Source organism: Epargyreus clarus, unplaced genomic scaffold (assembly GCF_041222505.1).
Source record: "Epargyreus clarus isolate Ecla_fem2 unplaced genomic scaffold, WU_Ecla_fem_2.2 ptg000018l, whole genome shotgun sequence".
Taxonomy (NCBI): Eukaryota; Metazoa; Arthropoda; class Insecta; order Lepidoptera; family Hesperiidae; genus Epargyreus; species Epargyreus clarus.
Genome location: NW_027332226.1, coordinates 13,157,686 through 13,178,197, shown reverse-complemented (window position 1 = coordinate 13,178,197; position 20,512 = coordinate 13,157,686). Strand labels below are relative to the sequence as shown.

Here is a 20,512-nt window from a genome sequence, read left to right as displayed (position 1 = left end):
TGGGCAAATACGTATACAAATACCAAAACGGTCATACTCGTATTTGTCAAAACGTAAAAATCTCATGGTAAGGGTACTGCTGTTTGTAGTAATTTGAAACCTAGTTTTTGCTATGTGAACAGTTTTATCGTAAGGTGTTGTCTATGATCAATTTGCCCACATTTAAATACTTTGTGTATTAAAAAGTTTAAAAACAAAAGTAACATGCAGTTTTATTTTATTATTCATTCTGTCATATTTAATACGAATTTCTCCGTGCAGCACTGGAAGCATGAAATACATCTTTGCGATTTAATAGGCATTGGGTACAAAATGTACCTAATTAGTACATACTTAGTCAAGAATAATTGTAGTGGTCTGAATTGGAATGGAGTAGGCACATAGGGATAGAGTTGGTCATATGGAAAAATCTCTAAATAGAATCTAAAACGAATAATTAATGCTGGTATTTTATACATAAAAATAGAATCTTGTACCCTTTAAGTATATTGTGATTGTCATATACATTGGAAGAGCTAAAGGAAATATGTGAAAACTAATATATTTTGACTTGAAAGTAATTCGAGCTCATGGACACTAAAAAGTTCAATGTAGCGTTGGCTTTGCATGGAAGGAAACACCAAAATTTCTCAAATTATAGGGTTCCGGAATTATCTAGGGAAGTTCATTCCACACTTACGCTTTTATCCTAAGAACGTGATACTTAGAATTATTTATTTAATTACAAATATATTGAACATCATACATAAAGACTATAGCGCGTTTCGCTTTTACGAGAAAGTGGTCACGAAAAATATTGTTAATTTCTTACTGAGGGTGAATTTTTGAAGTAGTCCTTCAAGGCAAAATGACCCCTTTCTTTTAGTTTGTCATTTTTTTTTATTTTTATAATATAGGAGTAGCAGACGAGCATACAGTCCACCTGATGGTAAGTGGCCACTGCCGCCCATGGACATCTGTAATCAACCCCAGATAGGATTAGATATTCCTACCTGCGGTCGGCCACAGATGCGCCGCTACCCCTGAGGACTAAGCTGGAACGCCTCGGAAAAGTCTGTCTCCCTTACCACACCCTTCAAACCGGAACACAGCAGCGCCTAACACTGCTGTTATTAGGTAGAAATAGGTGTGGCGGTGGTGCTGCCGGAGTCGAACCACAAAGGGTTCTACCACCTGTGAGTAGTTTAATTTATGATTGATTCCTAGAATTTGAACCTTATAAGCGACATTACCCGATGGTACGATAATACAGGCTGTTTTATTTTTAAAACGAACTCGTTCTATTCCCGAATAAATCTAATGATTCAGTTTTAGTGTTTGTCAAAATCGGGCTCGTAACTTTTTTCAGCATAATTCGCTATTTCTTGTAGTTTCTGATTTGGTCATGAAAGCTGATTTGAAACCTACAACCTGTATACATCCTATTATTTTAACATCTAAGTATAATGATATTGACAAGGGCAAGCTGATACATGGAAGTCGTTTTGTATAAAAAATAGTCAATGTCAGGTTCAGTTTTTTATTTGTTTGTGCAATATTTACGTAGAAACCTTGCGGAAAAATAACAGGATTTTTTATGCCGAGATGTGTTTCACCGTGGTGTTATTAGAGTTTAAAAGTGATATTTATACTTTTTCATGAATTTTATTTTTATGCGAACCCTTTGATAACTAAAATATAACGTCATAGATATCTCACCGCCTTGTAATTGAAGGAAGCCATTAAATGGCTTAAACGGCTGAATATTCTGTCAGCCACTAATACCACTAATGTCTGTCATGGTGTAATTTACGCGGAACAATGCCGACATGCGCAGTTAATTGTTGCAAAAACACGAAATCGAAGAAAAAGTACGGAGAAAGATAAAAGTACGTAAATGATCTAAAAACTACATATTTTTAATATTTTTCAAACAAGAAAATAGATGACAGTGACAATTTAAAAATATTTTCTTGTTAGGTGTGAGTAATTACTAATCTTTGAGATACTCACCTTCTTGCAATTGGATGAAGCCACAAAACGCTGATTACCAGTTTTTTTTTAATTATTGACAAATAAATTTTGGTTTAGAGAAAATGAACGTATATATAACAAATACTATGTAATTGACGTAATAAATAAAAAAAGGATTTCAAACATTTTAGGGACATTTTAGCACGGAAACGTAGGAAAACTTTATTTACGCAACAATTTCAATTCTCAAAACTGGTTACACCTTCTTGTAAGGATGATCTATCTATGTATTTTACTCATCTAACTAACATCTTAACCGTAATAGACAAAACTTGCAATTTTTAGAGAGTGTGAATAACGATGACACCACACAGCGCCACAGATGCGCTAAATGCTAAAAATAAATATTGGGGTTGACCCCAATTACAATACAAGAAACACTTATTTTTAGCGATTTTCATTTTATCCATTGAACCTTATAGGTAGGCAGTTCACAAAGCATTTATTTCTATGGCTGCTATAAAAGCAAATACTAAAAATAAAAAATAAAAATGCTATTGTGTTTTATTATGATCCGAATAAATTATTTTAAATTTATGTTTAAACATGTCAGTTTTAGTTAAGATCTAAAATTATTTAAATTGCATAATTGTTTATACTACGCGCGCAGGCATAATTTCATCCGCATTTTAATAACCTAATTATAAGTTTTTTACCGCATTCATTACATGAATCTCAATTATTGTTAATAATAAGAGTTCAAGTATAACCAGCTTGTTACAACAGCAAAGTAACGTACTATCATTATTGTGTATTAAAATTGCTTTAACCTATAAAAGGCAGTTGACACAGAAACTACGAGAACAAGAACCGGACATTGTATAGGTATACATTGTACATCTTCAAGTCAAATCAGGATATTTAGACAAATACTGCTACCTACTCTGTAGGTGGCTCTATGCTTAAGCGGTAACTGCTTAAGCGGTAAGTCTAAAACATCCAAGTCTATGGATAGTTGTTTGTGTCATCTACTCTTACTGTAACCAACTCTACATAGGTTTTGTTTATAGTTAATTAATATAAAAGGTGATAAATATCTTTCCTTCTAACATCCGCCGCAAATTTTCTTCACGAAAACTATTGTTGACTAGAAAATAATTAGCATTAAGTTTGCCCTTTTGTACCTTTACCATTGAGGTGTTACATTAAATAAATGATGTTTTCAGGGCTTCCATATAGATATTTTTACGGTTGCGGCGTAGATGTTGACATAGAGCCGCCCAGTAATTGTATTTGATTTCCTTCTAAATATGATTTTAGAAAAGGCGAAGACAGTTACTTCTCCTATATTTTTTTCAGATAATAAAAAAACTACGGCATGAAGCGGGACAGTCTCTTGTGTGAAAGGAATAATTATGCTTAAGTTGTCATGATGACGGCATCTACAATGTGGACGTCAATATTTATTAAAGTTTATTTTTAACAATGTGGAGGGAATTGTTTTTCGAGCGTATCTTGGTTTTATTTATTTGGTGGTACTTACAGCTCAACCGGTATGATTAATAGATAGAAAGAATATTCTTTATTGCACACTTTAATAAAACAGAACATTAATACACAATTATATAAGTTAAACGTATGCAATAGGCGGCCTTATCGCTAAGCAGCGATCCCTTCCAGACAACCTGTGCATAGAAAAAGTAAGGAGGATAGTGAGGATTAGGATTTAGGATTTGTTTAAATTGTAGGGGTGACATATTATGCCGTATTTTTAAACATTCTGTTTTTAATAATTATGTAGTTACATATAGTTGTTATTCAAGCTAATTGCACAAAGAAGCAATAGCGCTTTCAGTGGAATTATAAAGATAAGATACATCTTTTCGTAAGCTCTCATTTAGTAAATAATTTGAATATATATTGTAAGAGGACGACGACGGTGTGCTGCTATCGGGCATGGTGCGCGAGTGCGCGCCGGACAGTGCGGAAGCGCACGAGCTGGCGCTGCTGGTGCTGGACGCGCGCTCGCTGCGAGAGCTGGCGCGTGCGAGTTTCCGCACGCCCACGCCCTCGCCCAAGAGCTTGCACGGCTGGTTCCTTCCTGAAAAACGAAGCTAATATAGCTAATTTGGGAAAATATGGGTTCAATTATGAAGTGTTTCGTATAATGCTGGTGAAAGGATTCAGAATTTACTTTTAATTGAAAAATATTAAATTTTAAGAATCTCCTAATATTAATATATTAAAATAATAAATCATTACTTCTTTAATATTCGGCGGAATTAAACCATAAGTATTGTATTTATAAGTAAGTATTTGCAAGCAATTATTATTGCTAAAGCCTATAAAATTTAAGTTTTATATAGTACTTACTCATAAAAGTTAATTACTTTTTATAGCAGTTTCAAATAAAATTATTGCCATAAGATTAATTGGTATTTTCCTTTATTTACGTAAAACATTTGTTAAATACATAAAATAAATAATTGTTATGCTTAGTTATTTTTTACTAAACCGACTAAAGTGAAGAATTAAAAGATTTAACGTGCAATTCATTAACTCCGGAGGTAGTAATAAATAATTGGCCAAGTGCGAGTCGAACTCGCACACGGAGGGTTCCGTACCAGGTATTTATTTTTATTTTTAGTATTTTTTATCATAGTAGGAAGTAGCTTCATTAGTAGGTATATGCATTTTTAAAATATAAAGTGGTGATTGGTTATTAAGATGGTTATTAACTAAATTTCGCCAATATCATAAACATCACGTCATATCATATCATAAACATAAACGTCAGCGGTGCTGACGTCACAAGTGGAGAGCAATGGTGACGTTTATTGTTTCTCGTACCATGGACATTGGACAAACATTAGACAATGGCCGTGCGTTTGGTGCTTTCTCTTGGATTGCTTATCGGACCAGGCCTTAGCCGCGCCATCGGTATTCTGACAGACGGATGCTTTGGTTATGGCAGGACGGAACGCAGGGTGCAGTGCAATTTAGGCTGGAGCCTTAGTGTAGTATGACAGTTTATTGCATATGGGCGACACTTTTGATACTTATGTGGTTTATTGTTTCAATTTATAATTTTATAATGTTCACCTAATGTTTGAGTGTTCACAGGTTAAGAAACTACTTATTGGTGGTATTGAAACTACACTGTACTTGTGTAGACCTCGAACGGACTGGGTGGCCATAAGGCAGGACACTTTTTGACTGTGATAAAACTAAGGTGGTGAGTTAGTAAGTGCAGTTTCGGTAAGTGACTTTGTGCGCTTAAAAGATTAACGTACTTGAGATACTTCACGGTTTAAGAATTTAATCACTAAAATGTGATCACTGTTTGATAAGAATTATTTAGTGTTTGAATGAACTTGCGGGTACCCTCATTATTTCTAACTGCTCATTAAAGGTGTTTGTGATGTGGAGATACGATATCGTAGTGTTGGGTGGCTAATAACCTTAATACGAGTTAATCAGGATTAGCCGAGTGGAAATTTTTATATTCAGTTTGTTTATCTGACCTACAGGAACAGCACACGAGGACGTGTGACTCCGTCACGATGGCCGAGTCGGAGAAGGTCACCAGTAATAACACACTTGAAAAAAAAAGAAGAAAAAAAATGTTTTAGCTTTTCCCTTATTCCTGACGAATGGACGAGTTCCCTGGACAGCAACATTGAACTTCTGCGTTTCTCCAAATAGGTTCTATAGGGAATAGTTAATAATTATAAACCGTGTCGGCGGAATCTGCAGAAGGAATTTTACAGGAGGTGGATCCACAACTTCGTCACTAGTAACAGCATCCCAAGTGTCAGCAGACCATGAAGAGGGTGGTTCAATGTCCTAAATAACCGGTCAGCAGTTATTTTATTTTTCTGTTAATCTCAAATATTGGAAAATCCTATTCTAACGCTAATTACAACTTCATGAAACCTACCATATCCCGTATTACTCGTCTGATATTTTAAATATTTTCATAAACCTAGTGGACCACGGCGTACGAGACCGCTCAGAACCACAGCATCGATTACTTATCGACTATCGACGAGCAAGTTATTTATTATGTCAACAAATTTTCAGAGCCCCTGTGGACCACGGCGTTCAAGACCGCTCAGCGCCACAGCATCGACCCTGTTCCTTTTTCCTTTAGAGCCCCTGTGGACCACGGCGTTCAAGACCGCTCAGCGCCACAGCATCATCTCTATCTTCGAGAAATATAACAAAAAATAATCTGGAGAGTGATACCTCTGAGCTACCACGAGTTACCCTTGTGGAGCCGTGGTAGACACGTATTCACCACAGATCGCCGAGAAACTTTAAATAACCTAAACATTATGACAGTTCTGTGGATAGAACTCATAAAAACGACCCATATTTATTTACAAGACGGGTGCATGGGAAATGTCTTAATGTGCCGCTTTTATAACACCATCTGTAATCTGTAATGGCAACATGTGTTGTTTACAGATACCTGCCTCAAAGAAATTATTTTCTTTCAGAGTTTCAACTTCACAACGCAGGCAGGCGCAGAGCACGCGCCGCCTGTCAGAATGACCGTGTCGGAGCAAATACGGCAGTTCCCCTATTATAAAATGAAATGATTAAACACCTGAGGTTAAACTACCTGTATCTTAAATTGGGAAACAAGTGCACGTGTGCCGGTCCTATAAAAAGGGCCGTACTGGCGACATCGTGGCATTAGGTACTGCTTGAGCTGTGGAACAGTACGGACCTCCTTAGGACGTCGTTATGCTGCCCGAAGAATAAACAAAGCTCAACAATTCTGGTGTGGTTTGCTTTCGAAGATTTGAACGTGAGTCATCACCAACACAGTCAGCGGTGCTGACGTCACGCTTTTTAACCTCTTTTACTTCGTTATATATGATATAATTACGTCGTTTTTATAACCCTTTAATAAGGTTAATTTGTATGATTAAGGAAGTAGGTAAACAAGTTACGGTTAGTGATTTATCCTTCTAATTGTTGAAATGATTTTATCATAGCTAACGGCAAAAAATGTAGAGGCAATATAGCTTGCTTGAGGGGTACTAGCGTCACATTAATTTCAAGTGTAAAGCAGTTCTGCGTTTCGGTGGTACGGTGTGAATACTGGGTGACTTACATATGAGACACTATTTTAGACGTCAGGAGTGGAAATGCTGTGACTGGTTTCATATAACTTTGTGTTACGCTGCTTGGTGTTAGTTAGAATAAGTAATAAAGCAAGCACTTATACGAGAAGTTTCTAACTTAATCCTTAAGAAAAGCATCACATCTGTGACAGCCACGTCAGTGACCTGGGAAAATCAGGTATCAGTTGCAACTTTAGTATAGTCCTTCTTACAGTCTTAAATTATTCACGATGATTTACCATTTTACTTATTTAAGACTAGCTGACCCGGCAAACTTTGTACCGCCTCAAAATCTATTTAGCAAATATATTTCATATAAAATATAGCCTATGTTACTCGTGGATAATGTTGCTTCCGAATGGTGAAAGAATTTTTAAAATCGGTCCAGTAGTTTTTGAGCCTATTCATTACAACCAAACAAACAAAGTTTTCCTCTTTATAATATTAGTATAGATATAGGTTTCCGAAACTATAACCCAATTCAATTTAATTTCGCATTGTTAGTTATTTCTATTTAATTGAATTTACAATTCCAACAACATCTAATAGGTATTCGTAACTGCATAGCATTTATCACTTGCTTAAACTGTGAAGGAAAACATCATGAAGAAGAATAATATGATGGCGGAAGCAGGAAAAAAACTGTATCCAAATTGTGACCTAAATGTCTGGCTTAGGACCTGTGAGGAGGAGGTCATCGATCCCTTAGAGGGTACCGTTACAGGTAAAGTTGTTATAAGTACAGTTCTATATAATTATTTAAAATATTGGATTAAGTCATTTGCTCCTTGGCCCTCTAATGTTTTCTGATTGCCTGGTTTATGTTAATTTTAGGTAAGGTCCCCTCCTGGGTTCAAGGTACCTTACTTCGCAATGGTCCAGGGTCGCTCAAAGTTGGATCGTCACGTTTTCAACACGTGTTCGATGGCTCCGCCCTTATGCACAGGTACTTGAATATTATTTGTCGTAGTATTATGTATTTCGCCAACCCATTATTGTCCCACTGCTGGGCATAGGCCCGCACCCCACGACGAGGCCGAGTTTCAACCCTTAATAATTGCATTACGGTACATCCATGTGATAGGATGTAATAGCTTAGTGATTGAAAAACTAGACGTCTTGGTTGAGGGATCTGAGGTTCAAATCCTAGGCACGCACCTCTGATTTTTCAAAGTTATGTGCGTATTAGAAAATAATTATCACTTGCTAATCAGTGAAGGAAAACATCGTGAGGAAACCTGAGAGATTTATAAAAAAAAATCTCGAAAGGTATGTGAAGTCTACCAATTCGCACTTGGCCAGCGCGGTGGACTATGGCCTAATCCTTCTTATTATGAGAGGGGACCCGTGCCTAGCAGTGGGACAGTAATGGGTTGATGATGATGTGATCTGAGGCGGATCTGGAGCGTAGCCTTAATCCTGGGTTCGGTTGGCACCTTTTGGCTGCGGAACCATAACAATAATTTACTGTTTATGTAATTTAGAGACTAATCCATCATTTAATTACTAAATAGGTACTGATGCAACCAGTTTTTACAATATATTGATTCTGTTAATTCTATTAATATTTTTATAGCAACATGTTCATAATGAAATAGGTGAAATATCAAAGGTCACGTTATTTGGTACAACCGGGAACGAGATGATTATAATCTCAATTGAAATAAAATACACAATAATGGTTAGAGGTAAACAGCTTAGATAAGTACAATACATAGATTGATCATTCCTAACAAGAAAATGTAATAGAATTGAAATTCTTGCGTAAATAAAGTTTTGCCATATCTCTGTCCTAAAATGTCCCTAAAATGTTTGAAATAGTTATTTATTTATAACGTAAATTACGTGGTATTAGTTACTTATAAGTATGCAAACTTTGTCTAAAAATGTTTTTTATTTGTCAAGAATTCAAAAATAAATCATAAATTACTAGTTTTTGCCCGCGGCTTCGCCCGCGTTTAAAAGAAAATAATATGAAATACTAACATACACTGAAAATTCGTACCTTCATTGTAATGGACCAACTCTGAAACCTTCGTGGGCTCAAGGACAACAACTTTGCTTAAGATCATCACTGATCAAATTCATAGTTTACGATTAAATTCTTACTAATATCGATTAAAATAATCGATTTTTTGGCCCAAAAGATCGATTCTCCGATTAATCGATGTTAGATCGCCATCCCTACTTCCCGTGGGATTTCCGGGATAAAAACTATCCTTTGTCCTTTCTCGGGTCTCAGACTATCTTTGTACAAAATTTCATTCAAATCGGTTCAGTGGTTTAGGCGTGAAGAAGAGACAACCAGACAGACAGACAGACAGACATCAGATCATCCTTTTGTAGTTTCATTAAATTACAAGGCGGTGATATCTTTCTATTTTACTTATCAAAGGTAAACAGATAAACATTATTAGAATTTACTTTGCATTATGTAATGTAATAAACAAGTAGCTCCTGAGATAATATTTTTGATACCGTCAATTACATAGATTTATTCAAAATCTAATGTAGTAGGTACCGTACCTACTTGTACCGTTTATAGACAACGTGATCATTGTGGCAAAACATTCAGTCATTAAATGATAAGCAATAATATAAAAACAGTAAAAAATATGATTAACAAGTGTTCAATAATAATATTATGTACCTAATTTCCTGCTGCGCTTTGAGTGACCTCTTATGATAAAGTCCGATTTTAGTATCGGGGGAAAATCGGAGATTGAAATATTCGGAATCGACTTCTTGGAACCGGAGTCAGACCTCCATATTAAATTTAAAATAACCACTATCGATCTCCTTTAGTCTTCCTTTTGGCTAGCGTGAAGTAAAATAATAATTCCTAAAATATAAATGATATATATTAACTAATGATATTTATAAAAGGCAGTGATAGCCTAGTGGTTAAGAAACTCGGCCTCTCGATCGAGGGGACCGAGATTCAAATCCCAGGCACGCTGATTTTTCAAAGTTATGTGCATATTAGAAATTAATTATCACTTGCTAAACAGTGAAGGAAAACATCGTGAGGAAACCTGCATACTTGAGAGATTTATAAATAGAATCTCAAAGGTATGTGAAGTCTACCAATACGCACTTGGCCAGCGCGGTGGACTATGGCCTAATCCTTCTAATTATGAGAGGTGACCAGCAGTGGACAGTAATGGGTTGATGATGAATGATATTTATGTATTTTCAGGTTTCACATAAAGGATGGCCGGGTGACATACCAGTGTCGCTTTGTGCGTACCAATACTTGGCAGAAGAACCACAGAGCACAGCGGATCCTGTTCACTGAGTTTGGGACTAAATCAGTGCCAGATCCATGCCATACGATTTTTGACAGGTAATAAAGAATAATTGGAGAAACAAATTCTGAATAATGCTTCTTTCCTAAGGGTGAAGCAATTCTGGCGATGCGGTGGAAGTTATAGACGGACTGACGTTATATGACCATGTTAGTCTTCAGGAGTACTTACGTATCTGTGATCGGCTTCAAGTAGAACACCAGTTCTATATGAAGTTGGTTACAAGTATCCATAAGCAGCAGTATTCAATGGCAGGTGGATAACACTCATTAAATTTTGATTCATGAATCGGCAAGCAAACCTGGAATACTACGTTGTTATTTTGCACGAATTTAGTACGACAAAAAATATGTGGGTAGGTGAGTATTTGTTTTGAAGGTCATTAGGTGATTGCGAGCCGTGAGTCAGTCTCTGCGCAACCGTCGGCTCGAGCGGACGTGGTATGGGTTAGAAAGTCAAATAGCATTGCTATCAGTGTCGGGGACGACATATTTACATTTAATTCAGTAATTAAGTATATTGATTACACAACTACGTATATTCAGATTGTAACAAGTAGCTTTCCGCACTATGTTTTTCTTCGTTCAAATAACTCACAACTTTGATTTGCAAACTGCTCATCGTTTCGAAAAATCATACCGATAAGTTTAGTCAAATCTGTTTTTAGATTAGCATCTGTTTTCAAAATTGGTGGACATTTGACCGATAATACGATGGTTTCCGTATATCCATTTGGAGATGAGATCTACACTCTTACAGAGGTTTCGACAATACACCGGTAAGTATTTTTATCACCGACTTAAACAATTTTTAATGATGCAAAAAAGGCGTATGAAAGGTTCGGTATTAAAAAAACCTACTTAAAAATGTTTGTGCTCTTAGCTCTTAAAAAGGTGATGTAAATTAAACGAATAAGTTTAATACTGATTTGAATGCGTTATGTCGAAGTGTCTTATAAAATCATGTTCATGGCGTCAAGGTAAGCATAAAGTCAACGTAATTTCTAAGTTATCTTATCATGGATAAATGACATGTTAATGAAAGCAAGATATACATTTTAAAAAGGCTGAAATAAATGCAAAATTAAGCATGGAACACATTTAAATATAATTAATAACAAGAGAAAATAATTATTGTACCTGTAAAAAATAAATTGCAATCATTTTTTACAAAGTAAATGATACACTAATAAACTTAACTTACTACCTTGAGACTGAATCTTTAACGAAATAAGAGATTAATTAACAATGATGACATTATAAACGGTTTATTAATATATTTAAAAACTATAATTTTTATTGGTTTTTATAGCATAGACCCAGTTACATTAGAAACATTGGAAAAAAGAAATCCATTGGACTCTGTAGTCGTGACCCACACAGCTCATCCACATGTTATGCGGAATGGTAAGCATATTATACATACATAAATATATTTAAGACATCAAAATTTTTCACCCTTTTTAGTGATGACATACTAACATTTATATTAATACAATATAAAATTGTATAAACGTGATCATGAATTAAGGTAAGGCCTGAATTTACATTGATTGGTACCGCGTTGAATAGTCTATGATGAACTGGCTTTGCAATTTCGTTAGAACCTACACCAAATATCTTCAAACACAACTCAATTATTACCATCGGTTGAGGAGTTTTATTTTATTTTTATTTTATTTATTTATTCGGGACTACCAACATAAGATACAGCAGTGACTATCATATACAGTACAATCATATCTATTATCTTATTGGGTAACTGTTCTTACTATGACAGGTAATCACAACATGCGTTGAATGTATATACATACATAAAATTACTATTAAACTATTAAACTATGTAGCTATAACTAATAACATTAAAATAAAAATAAATATAGGTACGTCAAAAATTTGGAACTTTTTTGAGCTTGGCTAAATAGGTAGTTACATATTTTGACTCCGAGCCACATTATCAGACCCTTAAATAGTCAATGATAAACTGATTTTGCGATTTCATTAGAACCTACACCAAATATCTTCAAACAAAACTCAATTATACCCATCGGTTGAGGAGTTACATATTTTGTCTCCAGAACCCACTCTGATCCTCATCATATTTTAATGGGACCAACTTGTAGCAATTGTCCACACATGAAATTAAAGGCATTAAAATAGGTTCATAAACGGCGAAGTTATGGCTGTTATATTTACATGGGTGGAGGAGTTCCCCTCATTTTCTCCAGAACCCATCCATGGATCCTAACCATATTTAAATGGGACCAACTTCCAGCTCATCTCTACACAATAAAAAAAATATTATTAAAATCGGTCCACTAATGGCGGAGTAATTGGTGAACATACATAAAAAAAAAAAGATACCGGCCGAATTGATAACCACCTCCTTTTTGAAGTCTGTTAAAAATAACCTTCAGCTCATAAAGGTTTGCATGACTACAACTTTACAAAGAGGTTTTCAACATTTTAGTCTATTTCTCTGTACAAACTAATATTGGAAATTGCTGAACTAATTCAAACAATCAAATTGAAATTGTATGCAAATTTTATATAAACAATATGTGGCAGGATATGGTAGACATAATAACTATTAACTGAATTCCAGGTGATGTCTACAATTTGGGTATAGCTAAGTCAAAAGGAACATTACAACATGTTATTGTCAAGTTCCCATTTACGGAAAAAGGTAGGAACTAAAACATTATTAATTTATTACATAGCTGAAATCATTTTCACTCCATTTTAGAGAGTAATGTTTTGCGACCCTTTGTAATATATGTTTCATTCTTTGGCATGCCCCACTACCCAAACGGCTTCACGAATTTTATCATGAAGTGTCTTAAGAAGCTTTGGATTCGTCTAAATTGTGAAAGTTTTAATTTTTATAAGGCAGCCGAGTTTTATTTTTTAATAATAATTACTTGTTTTAATTAGTTACCCCAGTCATGGTATATGGCTAGTAAAGCGTGCAAAAAGTTATTCAATTTTTAGTAGTGATGGGTTACTTTGTATGTCTTTCTTGATTACATCTGTATTATTTTCCATTGGGTTCCCCGTCTGCCTAATCGCTTACTTTATTTGTCATATGTTCATAAATATACTTGCTATTTTCTCAGGTGATATGTTCGATAAGGCACACATAGTATCAACGGTAGCTCCACGAAGGACCATGTATCCCTCCTACATGCATTCTTTCGGTAAATATATCGTATCGTATGTATGTGTTTTATTCATTTTCCTGTATCTAAGGGGAATGATTACCTAAGGAATCCTCCTTATCATCCGATAAACGTGTGAATCGTCTGCTGTCGTTCGCCTTCTAGGGTGGGTTGCACCGAAATCCCGTTTGCTAATTTGCTTTAAAGTTAACTATAACAATAATCTTGACGATAGCGATGGAATGAAACTATTTGTATTGCACCTATTTATTTGTCATTAAAGTCATTTATGTCACTATCATTATATTTTTTCATGGTGCCACCCACCAATATAATTAACCGCTGGTAATAATATTTTACAGGAGTTACAGAAAATCACTTTGTTTTAATTGAACAGCCGCTATCCTTATCACTGTACAGTTTTATTCAAAACCAGTTGTATAAAGAGGCATTTTCCACATGCCTTAAATGGTATCCTGATAAAGAGGTAAATTCGATTTTAATTGAGTTTTATGACGAAATTAAAGTCATTTTATCGAATTTTGGCTTGATTGATATTAAGTAATTATGTATTTCATTTGTGTTATTCTGTGTTTGATTACTTACGATAATTAATGAGAAATAGAAATAAGTAACGATTACCATCAAAAGGCAGTAAGGTTATGAATTTATGAGAAATCATTAAAACAAAAAATGGAATGAGAATTATATATAAAAACACAGAATTATATATAAAAAAATATATTTCTTCCAGACGTGCATAGTAGTGATAAATCGTAACAACGGGGTCGTGAAACGCTATCGAACAGAGACATTAATGTTTTTCCACATTATAAACAGCTACGAAGAAGATGGAAAGTTGTTCGTAGATTTGTGTACTTACAAAGACGCTAGAGTCATCGAGGCTATGTACGTTAAAGCAATTGAGGTAAGTCAGTTGAGACAAGAGAATTTGTGAAAGCATACAAAATAAATTATTAATTTACGTCAGCAACATCCTACGTAGGTACGGTATGAAATGAAGGAAGTGGAGGAAATTAGGAAGAAGAGGAAGAATTATGGAAGTAAAGAAGGAGGGATGGAAAGATGGAAATAGAAGTAGAGAAAAACAGGGACGGTTGAATAAACACTAAATGTTAGCAGTAAAGCACATTACTAGTTATTAGTACAATACATTACTAGTGATTATGTACAAAAGTATGTACAAGATACCGAGGTAAACAAAGCTCATATAGGAAAAGCAAGAACAGTGAATTGTATAAATTGATTTGGTATGATATGAACGTTTTCAGGTAAATTCTTTGGACACTGTACGAAATACAAAAACTTAATTTGACAAATGTCGCCGTCGGCCGTATTATAAAATATAAGTGATTTTTTTTTATAATACGGCCACAGATGCGCCGCTACCCCTGAGGACTAAGCTGGAACGCCTCTGAAAAAAAGTATGTCTCCCTTACCCTACAACCCAGAACACATCAGCGCTCAACACTGCTGTTATGAGGCAGAAATAGGTGAGGCGGTGGTGCTGCCGGAGTCGAACCGCAAAGGAGTCGAACCACCTTCATATTAAAATATTTAAAGATTAATTAAGGTTAATTCTAGGGAATGCAAACCAATAAGGACTTCGCGTCATGGAATCGCAGTAGACCAAGACGAATTGAGATACCTCTGGATGCGCCCGAGATGAGCAAAGTGGAGTGCAGGCTGCTAGCTGATATCGGCTGCGAAATACCACAGATACACTATGACAAATTTAATGGTATTTTTTTAATATATAAATTTCAAGTCAAATTAGGATATTTAAACAAATACTGTTACCTACTCTGTAAAAGGCGGTTCTATGCTTAAGCGGTAACTGTAGCGTCTAAAACATCCAAGTCTATGGATAGTTGTTTGTGTCATCTACTCTTACTGTAACCAACTCTACATAGGTTTTGTTTATTATTTTATCTATTAATATTTATTATAATTATCTTTCCTTCTAACATCCGCCGCAAATTTTCTTCACGAACTCTGACTAGAAAATAATTAGCATTAAGTTTGCCCTTTTGTACCTTTACCATTTATTAGATGTGTTACGTTAAATAAATAATGTTTTCAGGGCTTCCATATAGATATTTTTACGGCTGCGGCGTAGATGTTGACATAGAGCATGCTTGCCCGGTAATTATATTTGATTGCCTTCTAAATATAATTTTAGAACAGGCATCTGACAATTACTTCCCATGTATTTGTTACAGATAATAAAAATAGATACCAAAACCGGGGAAACGAAGCTATGGTATGAAGCGGGATGGTCTCCAGGAGAACCAGTATTTATAGCTCGACCTGACGCTCAGGTTTGTCTATATAGTTACTAATTAATAAAATTAAAACCAAACCAACATAGACATCGGATATTTTAATCTTGTGTAAAAGGAATAGTTATGCTAAAGCCGTCATGATGACGGCCTCTACAACGCGGACGTCAATTAATCAAGTTTTTTTTTACTTGAATGTGGAGGGAACATTTTCGAGCGTATCTTTGTTTTATTTTTTACACTACAGCTCAAAGTATGATGGATAGGATTTGTATGAATTGTAGGTGTGACATTATGCTGTATTTAAAAATACTGTTTTTTATTATAATAATTATGTAGTTACATATCGTAGGTATTCAATATTCATACTAGCTATTTGTTTAAGGCACAAAGAGGCAACATCGGTTTCAGTGGAATTATAAAGATGAGAAACATATTTTCGTAAAAACTCATTTAGTAAACAATTCTAATATATATTGTAGGAGGAAGACGACGGCGTGCTGCTATCGGGCATGGTGCGCGAGTGCGCGCCGGACAGTGCGGAAGCGCACGAGCTGGCGCTGCTGGTGCTGGACGCGCGCTCGCTGCGAGAGCTGGCGCGCGCGAGTTTCCGCACGCCCACGCCCTCGCCCAAGAGCTTGCATGGCTGGTTCCTGCCTGAAAAACGAAGTTAATATAGCTAATTTAGGGTTAAATTATGCAATGTTTCGTATAATGCTGGTGAAAGGATTCAGAATTTACATTTAATTGTAAAATAATAAATTTTAAAATTCTCCTTGTCAATACTGGAATAATAAATAATTAGATCTAATAATATCTATTTATTATTTTTTTTATTTTATATTGAAAAATAACAGAGAAATTAATCCATAAGTTCTGGTGATGCAAGAAAAATGTAATCAAAAAGATTATATTTATTTCTAAAGAACTAATTTTTGCTGGTTTTGTGACAAGAATTTTATGAAGTTGTTCGAAAAAAGGTGGCAGCTTTAGACTTACTCAACTCGATTTGCGGCGAATATAAGCACACCTCTACATAAAAATGTCTTTGCAGTTTCCATTCCTTATACCTTACCTATTGAGTCTGTACTAATCTGGATCAGCTTGTCACAGTACACTAATGCAAGAAATAAAGAGGTCTTTATCTGCCCCTAAACGTCATCGGGCTTAAATAAAATTTGCCGCCCTTAAACTGCGCAGGTTTCAGAAACCGATGGTTGTCCATATGTGCTATAGAGTAGAGAACTGTAGCATAGAATTAAAATAGACGCAGAACCTAAAAAAATACAGATTAAAGACGGGTATATACAGAAATACTTGCAAATATTTATATTGTTAAAAGATAATGAAGTACCTACTTTTTATGACTTTTTATAAAAGCTTCAAATAAAAAATTTTCATGACATTAGTATTTTCCTTTGTACGTAAAACATTGGTTAAAAACATAAAATAAATATTTATTATGATAGTTATTTTTTACTTAAGCGACTAAATTGACTAATTAAAAGATTTAACGTGCCATTAATTAACTCCGAATTTAAATAGAAAAGGTGGGTGTAATTATTGTTTTTCATATACGTACATTTTTTAGGAATGCTTCCCATTACAATAAACATTATGATTATTTACGTCACAAATTAACGTTTCACAATGAAATGGTTGGTTTACCTCATCTTTAAATGTTATTTGCTTTTTTTGGGCTTCTTAATAATTCTATACCAGCTTCAGCCTGCGACTTCGTTCACGTGGACTTTCGGTTGGGTAAATTACGATAATAAGGCGTAAAATTAGCCAACGTAAAATAGTTTGGTGGTAGACTCTTGTGGAGGCACCACTGCCACACACATTCCTGCCAATTACAGCAGTATTAAAGTGCTGTGCTCTAGTTTCAAGAATGTGGTTGGGTAAGGTAAAAGGTAAGATAATTTTACCCTCAAATCATATTTACTAGAAAGATAGATAGAGAGGAAGGATGTGACGTAGCTAGGACGTGAAACAGTATAGGTTCAGTGTAACATACATATATTGTAACAATGTACAAGGTGCAAGCATAGAAAATTACACGCATTTTAAAGTCTCCAAACAGATGCTAAAAATATATTTAGATTCTCAGCGGACGTGCTACATTTAGAATCGGCGATTGACGATTTAGTTACAGAATAAAAAGGTAGTTGCTTTTCGGAAGCTAGATGCAGCGATCAAACGCTTGACCTCTCACACATTTGCACGAAAAACGCAAAATCGCGATGCGCCAGTTAATGCAGAGTATAAAACGCACGTTAATGCCGCTTTCGAACGCAGCATGGCGCAAAAACATTATGCAGCGTCAATGTGAGTATTCGCCAAAACCCGAATCGCTGATGTAAGTAGCTAGTCTGCTACAGCTGTTACTTGTGGAGATACATTTTATTCAGCGTGAAAACGCTAGCGCTTGTCATGGCCTCCGCTATTGACGTCACGTCTCAACATTGCATAGAAAAGTTTAGCGATATAGTGATGTGTGTAAGGCATGACCTCATTCGGCCCGAATAGCTTTTCAGACAACATGGCCGACTTCATGCTTTTAACGTATTGAAAATATAATTACCTAATCTTATTTTTATATTAAAATGGACTATTTTTACCTATTTGGAGATTTATTTCAATAAAGTCTTTTAATCTTTAATTTTAATTTATTTTGTAATATTTGTACTTGTGTTGATACATGCACACTTTAACCGACTTAAAAAAGGAGGACGTACTCAATTCGTCAGTTCTTTAATTAACACGCTTTTATTAGCTTCAGACGTATGTATGTTGGTATGTTGGTATGTTGGTATGTTGGTATGTTAGTATGTAACGGAATCTTTGAACATGATTTTAAGTCCCTTCAAAACGTCGGATTAACTCGAAATTTGGCATACTTATTAAGAACCGATGACAATTCAATATTTTAAACATTAATAGTTTTGTACCATTGTCCTTATCAACATCCTCAGGATTAACGATTTTCGAGGCGAGATTTTTCAAGCACCTTCAGCAAAGTTCATCGCAACTTTAGATTGCAAATAATTATTGCTATTTAGTTTCAATAGGCGTAACTTTTATATCGTGATTTTTAGTTTAGAAAATAATAATGTTATTTCCCTATAACTCAAATGTTCTGAAACATATCTATAATGCCCTCTTGTAGAATGATTTTTAGGATTCCGTACTCAAAGGTTAAAACGAAACCCTCTGCGGTCTGTTCGTCTGTCGTTGGGCTTTATGTCTTAAATCGTAATAGATAGACACTTGATTTTTTTACAAACGATGAATAATGGTGGTCGCTATAACGAGAAATACTAAAAATTAATAAATAATTATAGTTCAAAAAACTAAAAAACACGCTTTTATGATAAAATCATGTGGTCAGTGTGAGCAGTCAGTGAGCACATCAGTGTGGGGTGCTCCATTTATCAGGTTCGAAAAGCACTCCACACTTTTTCCACAATTATACTATTTACTGTTCCTTAATTGATTCTTAGATTGAAAATTATTTTCTACTTTTTAGTTGATTTTATCATAAAAGCGTGTTTTTTAGTTTTTTGAACTATAATTATTTTAATAACGGCAAAGAAGATATGTATTTAGTAGTTACTTACTCACCTGATTTCTTTCAAAATGAGTCCAAGCGAGAACGTGCGCAAGTGGTCCGTTGAACTCTGTTGCACCTTCATTAATAAGATAAGATGCGAGTATTGCGATTGCAAATCGTGTGACTTACCAGCTGCGTCCGATTTTTGGCAAAAACCGTAATATCTTTTTAGGTCGAAAGCGGAAACCGACACTTCGGTCGGTCACTAGTAAAAACTAGTATCCGACTGAAGGTCGACTTCTGGACAAAACCGAAGCAGTAAGCACTGGCTATCGCCACAACGTGCAAAGCAGATTTACGTATCCGAGACGTCCCAGCTTAGTGCTCATATTGCCGATCTGAGGTGGGATTAATTTAACTGCAGTTGTTCTCGGATCTCCATGGGCGGCGGTACCCATTTGCCATGGTGGACTGCACGCTCGTTTGCTATTTCTATTATATTTTTATTTACAAAAGGAAACCCTAAGAAATCAAGTTCCATATTGGTAAAAAATAAAATTCACTCCGATTAAAGTTGCCTCATTTTTGGGCGACAAAAAGACAAAATTAAGTATGAAATCTTATAAAAATATGTTTGCATTTCTATAAAATTTCTCCAAACGGTTTAGTAATTCTTGTGATTGGCGCACACTAATAAAAGGCAGACAGATATATATTAGTATATATTTTTTATAATATAGAAGTAGAAGGCGAGGATGCAGTCCACCTTATGGTGAGTGGCTACAGTTACCCATGGACATAATCAACTCCAGATAGGTTTAGATATTCCTACCTGAGGTTGGCCACCGATGCGCCGCTACCCCTGAGGACTAAGCTGGAATGCCTCGGAAAGCAGAGCTCTTACCACACCCTTCCAACCAAAACACAGCAACGCTTAACACTGCTGCTTAACTTTAAGATAAACAAACAAATAGACAGATGGAAACATTTAATTATTTTGATAATTAAATTAAATGTCCTAATTGTTTTAATCATGTATGCACTAAATCTTAAGCTAGCGTTTTCAATTTTGTGTGTGAGATAAGATATGGATATTAATA

General features: G+C 35.2%; 2 protein-coding genes and 1 long non-coding RNA gene across 4 annotated transcripts in view; 2 read left to right on the top strand and 1 right to left on the bottom strand.

The window, feature by feature from the left end:
* The window catches only part of LOC140749440 (carotenoid isomerooxygenase-like), a 30,090-nt gene extending 25,954 nt beyond the window's left edge, over positions 1 to 4,136 (top strand). Inside the window, exon 20 of the mRNA XM_073082477.1 lies at positions 3,944 to 4,136. Coding sequence (XP_072938578.1) covers positions 3,944 to 4,071 — 128 coding nt within the window. The 3' untranslated portion in view covers positions 4,072 to 4,136. The remainder of the gene's footprint in view (positions 1 to 3,943) is intronic.
* A 3,573-nt stretch (positions 4,137 to 7,709) lies between these two features.
* LOC140749437 (carotenoid isomerooxygenase-like) lies at positions 7,710 to 16,639 on the top strand. 2 transcript variants are annotated; one of them, XM_073082472.1, is made up of 13 exons: positions 7,710 to 7,812; positions 7,923 to 8,034; positions 10,288 to 10,434; positions 11,064 to 11,174; positions 11,708 to 11,802; positions 13,001 to 13,081; positions 13,512 to 13,592; positions 13,916 to 14,040; positions 14,308 to 14,481; positions 15,159 to 15,315; positions 15,658 to 15,719; positions 15,797 to 15,895; positions 16,339 to 16,639. In XM_073082472.1, the coding sequence occupies exons 1-13, from the start codon at positions 7,710 to 7,712 to the stop codon at positions 16,528 to 16,530; spliced, it is 1,539 nt and encodes a 512-aa protein (XP_072938573.1). In that variant the 3' UTR covers positions 16,531 to 16,639. The 2 variants fall into 2 exon arrangements, 1 of the variants encoding a protein (XP_072938573.1); XR_012103099.1 differs by lacking the exon at positions 15,658 to 15,719 and having other exon boundaries at positions 16,339 to 16,476.
* LOC140749441 (uncharacterized) lies at positions 15,945 to 19,718 on the bottom strand. The gene is made up of 2 exons (XR_012103100.1): positions 19,602 to 19,718; positions 15,945 to 16,513 (listed from the first exon to the last, which is right to left on the bottom strand). It is a non-coding gene; the product is annotated as an uncharacterized LOC140749441 (long non-coding RNA).
* Positions 19,719 to 20,512: the final 794 nt, after the last annotated feature.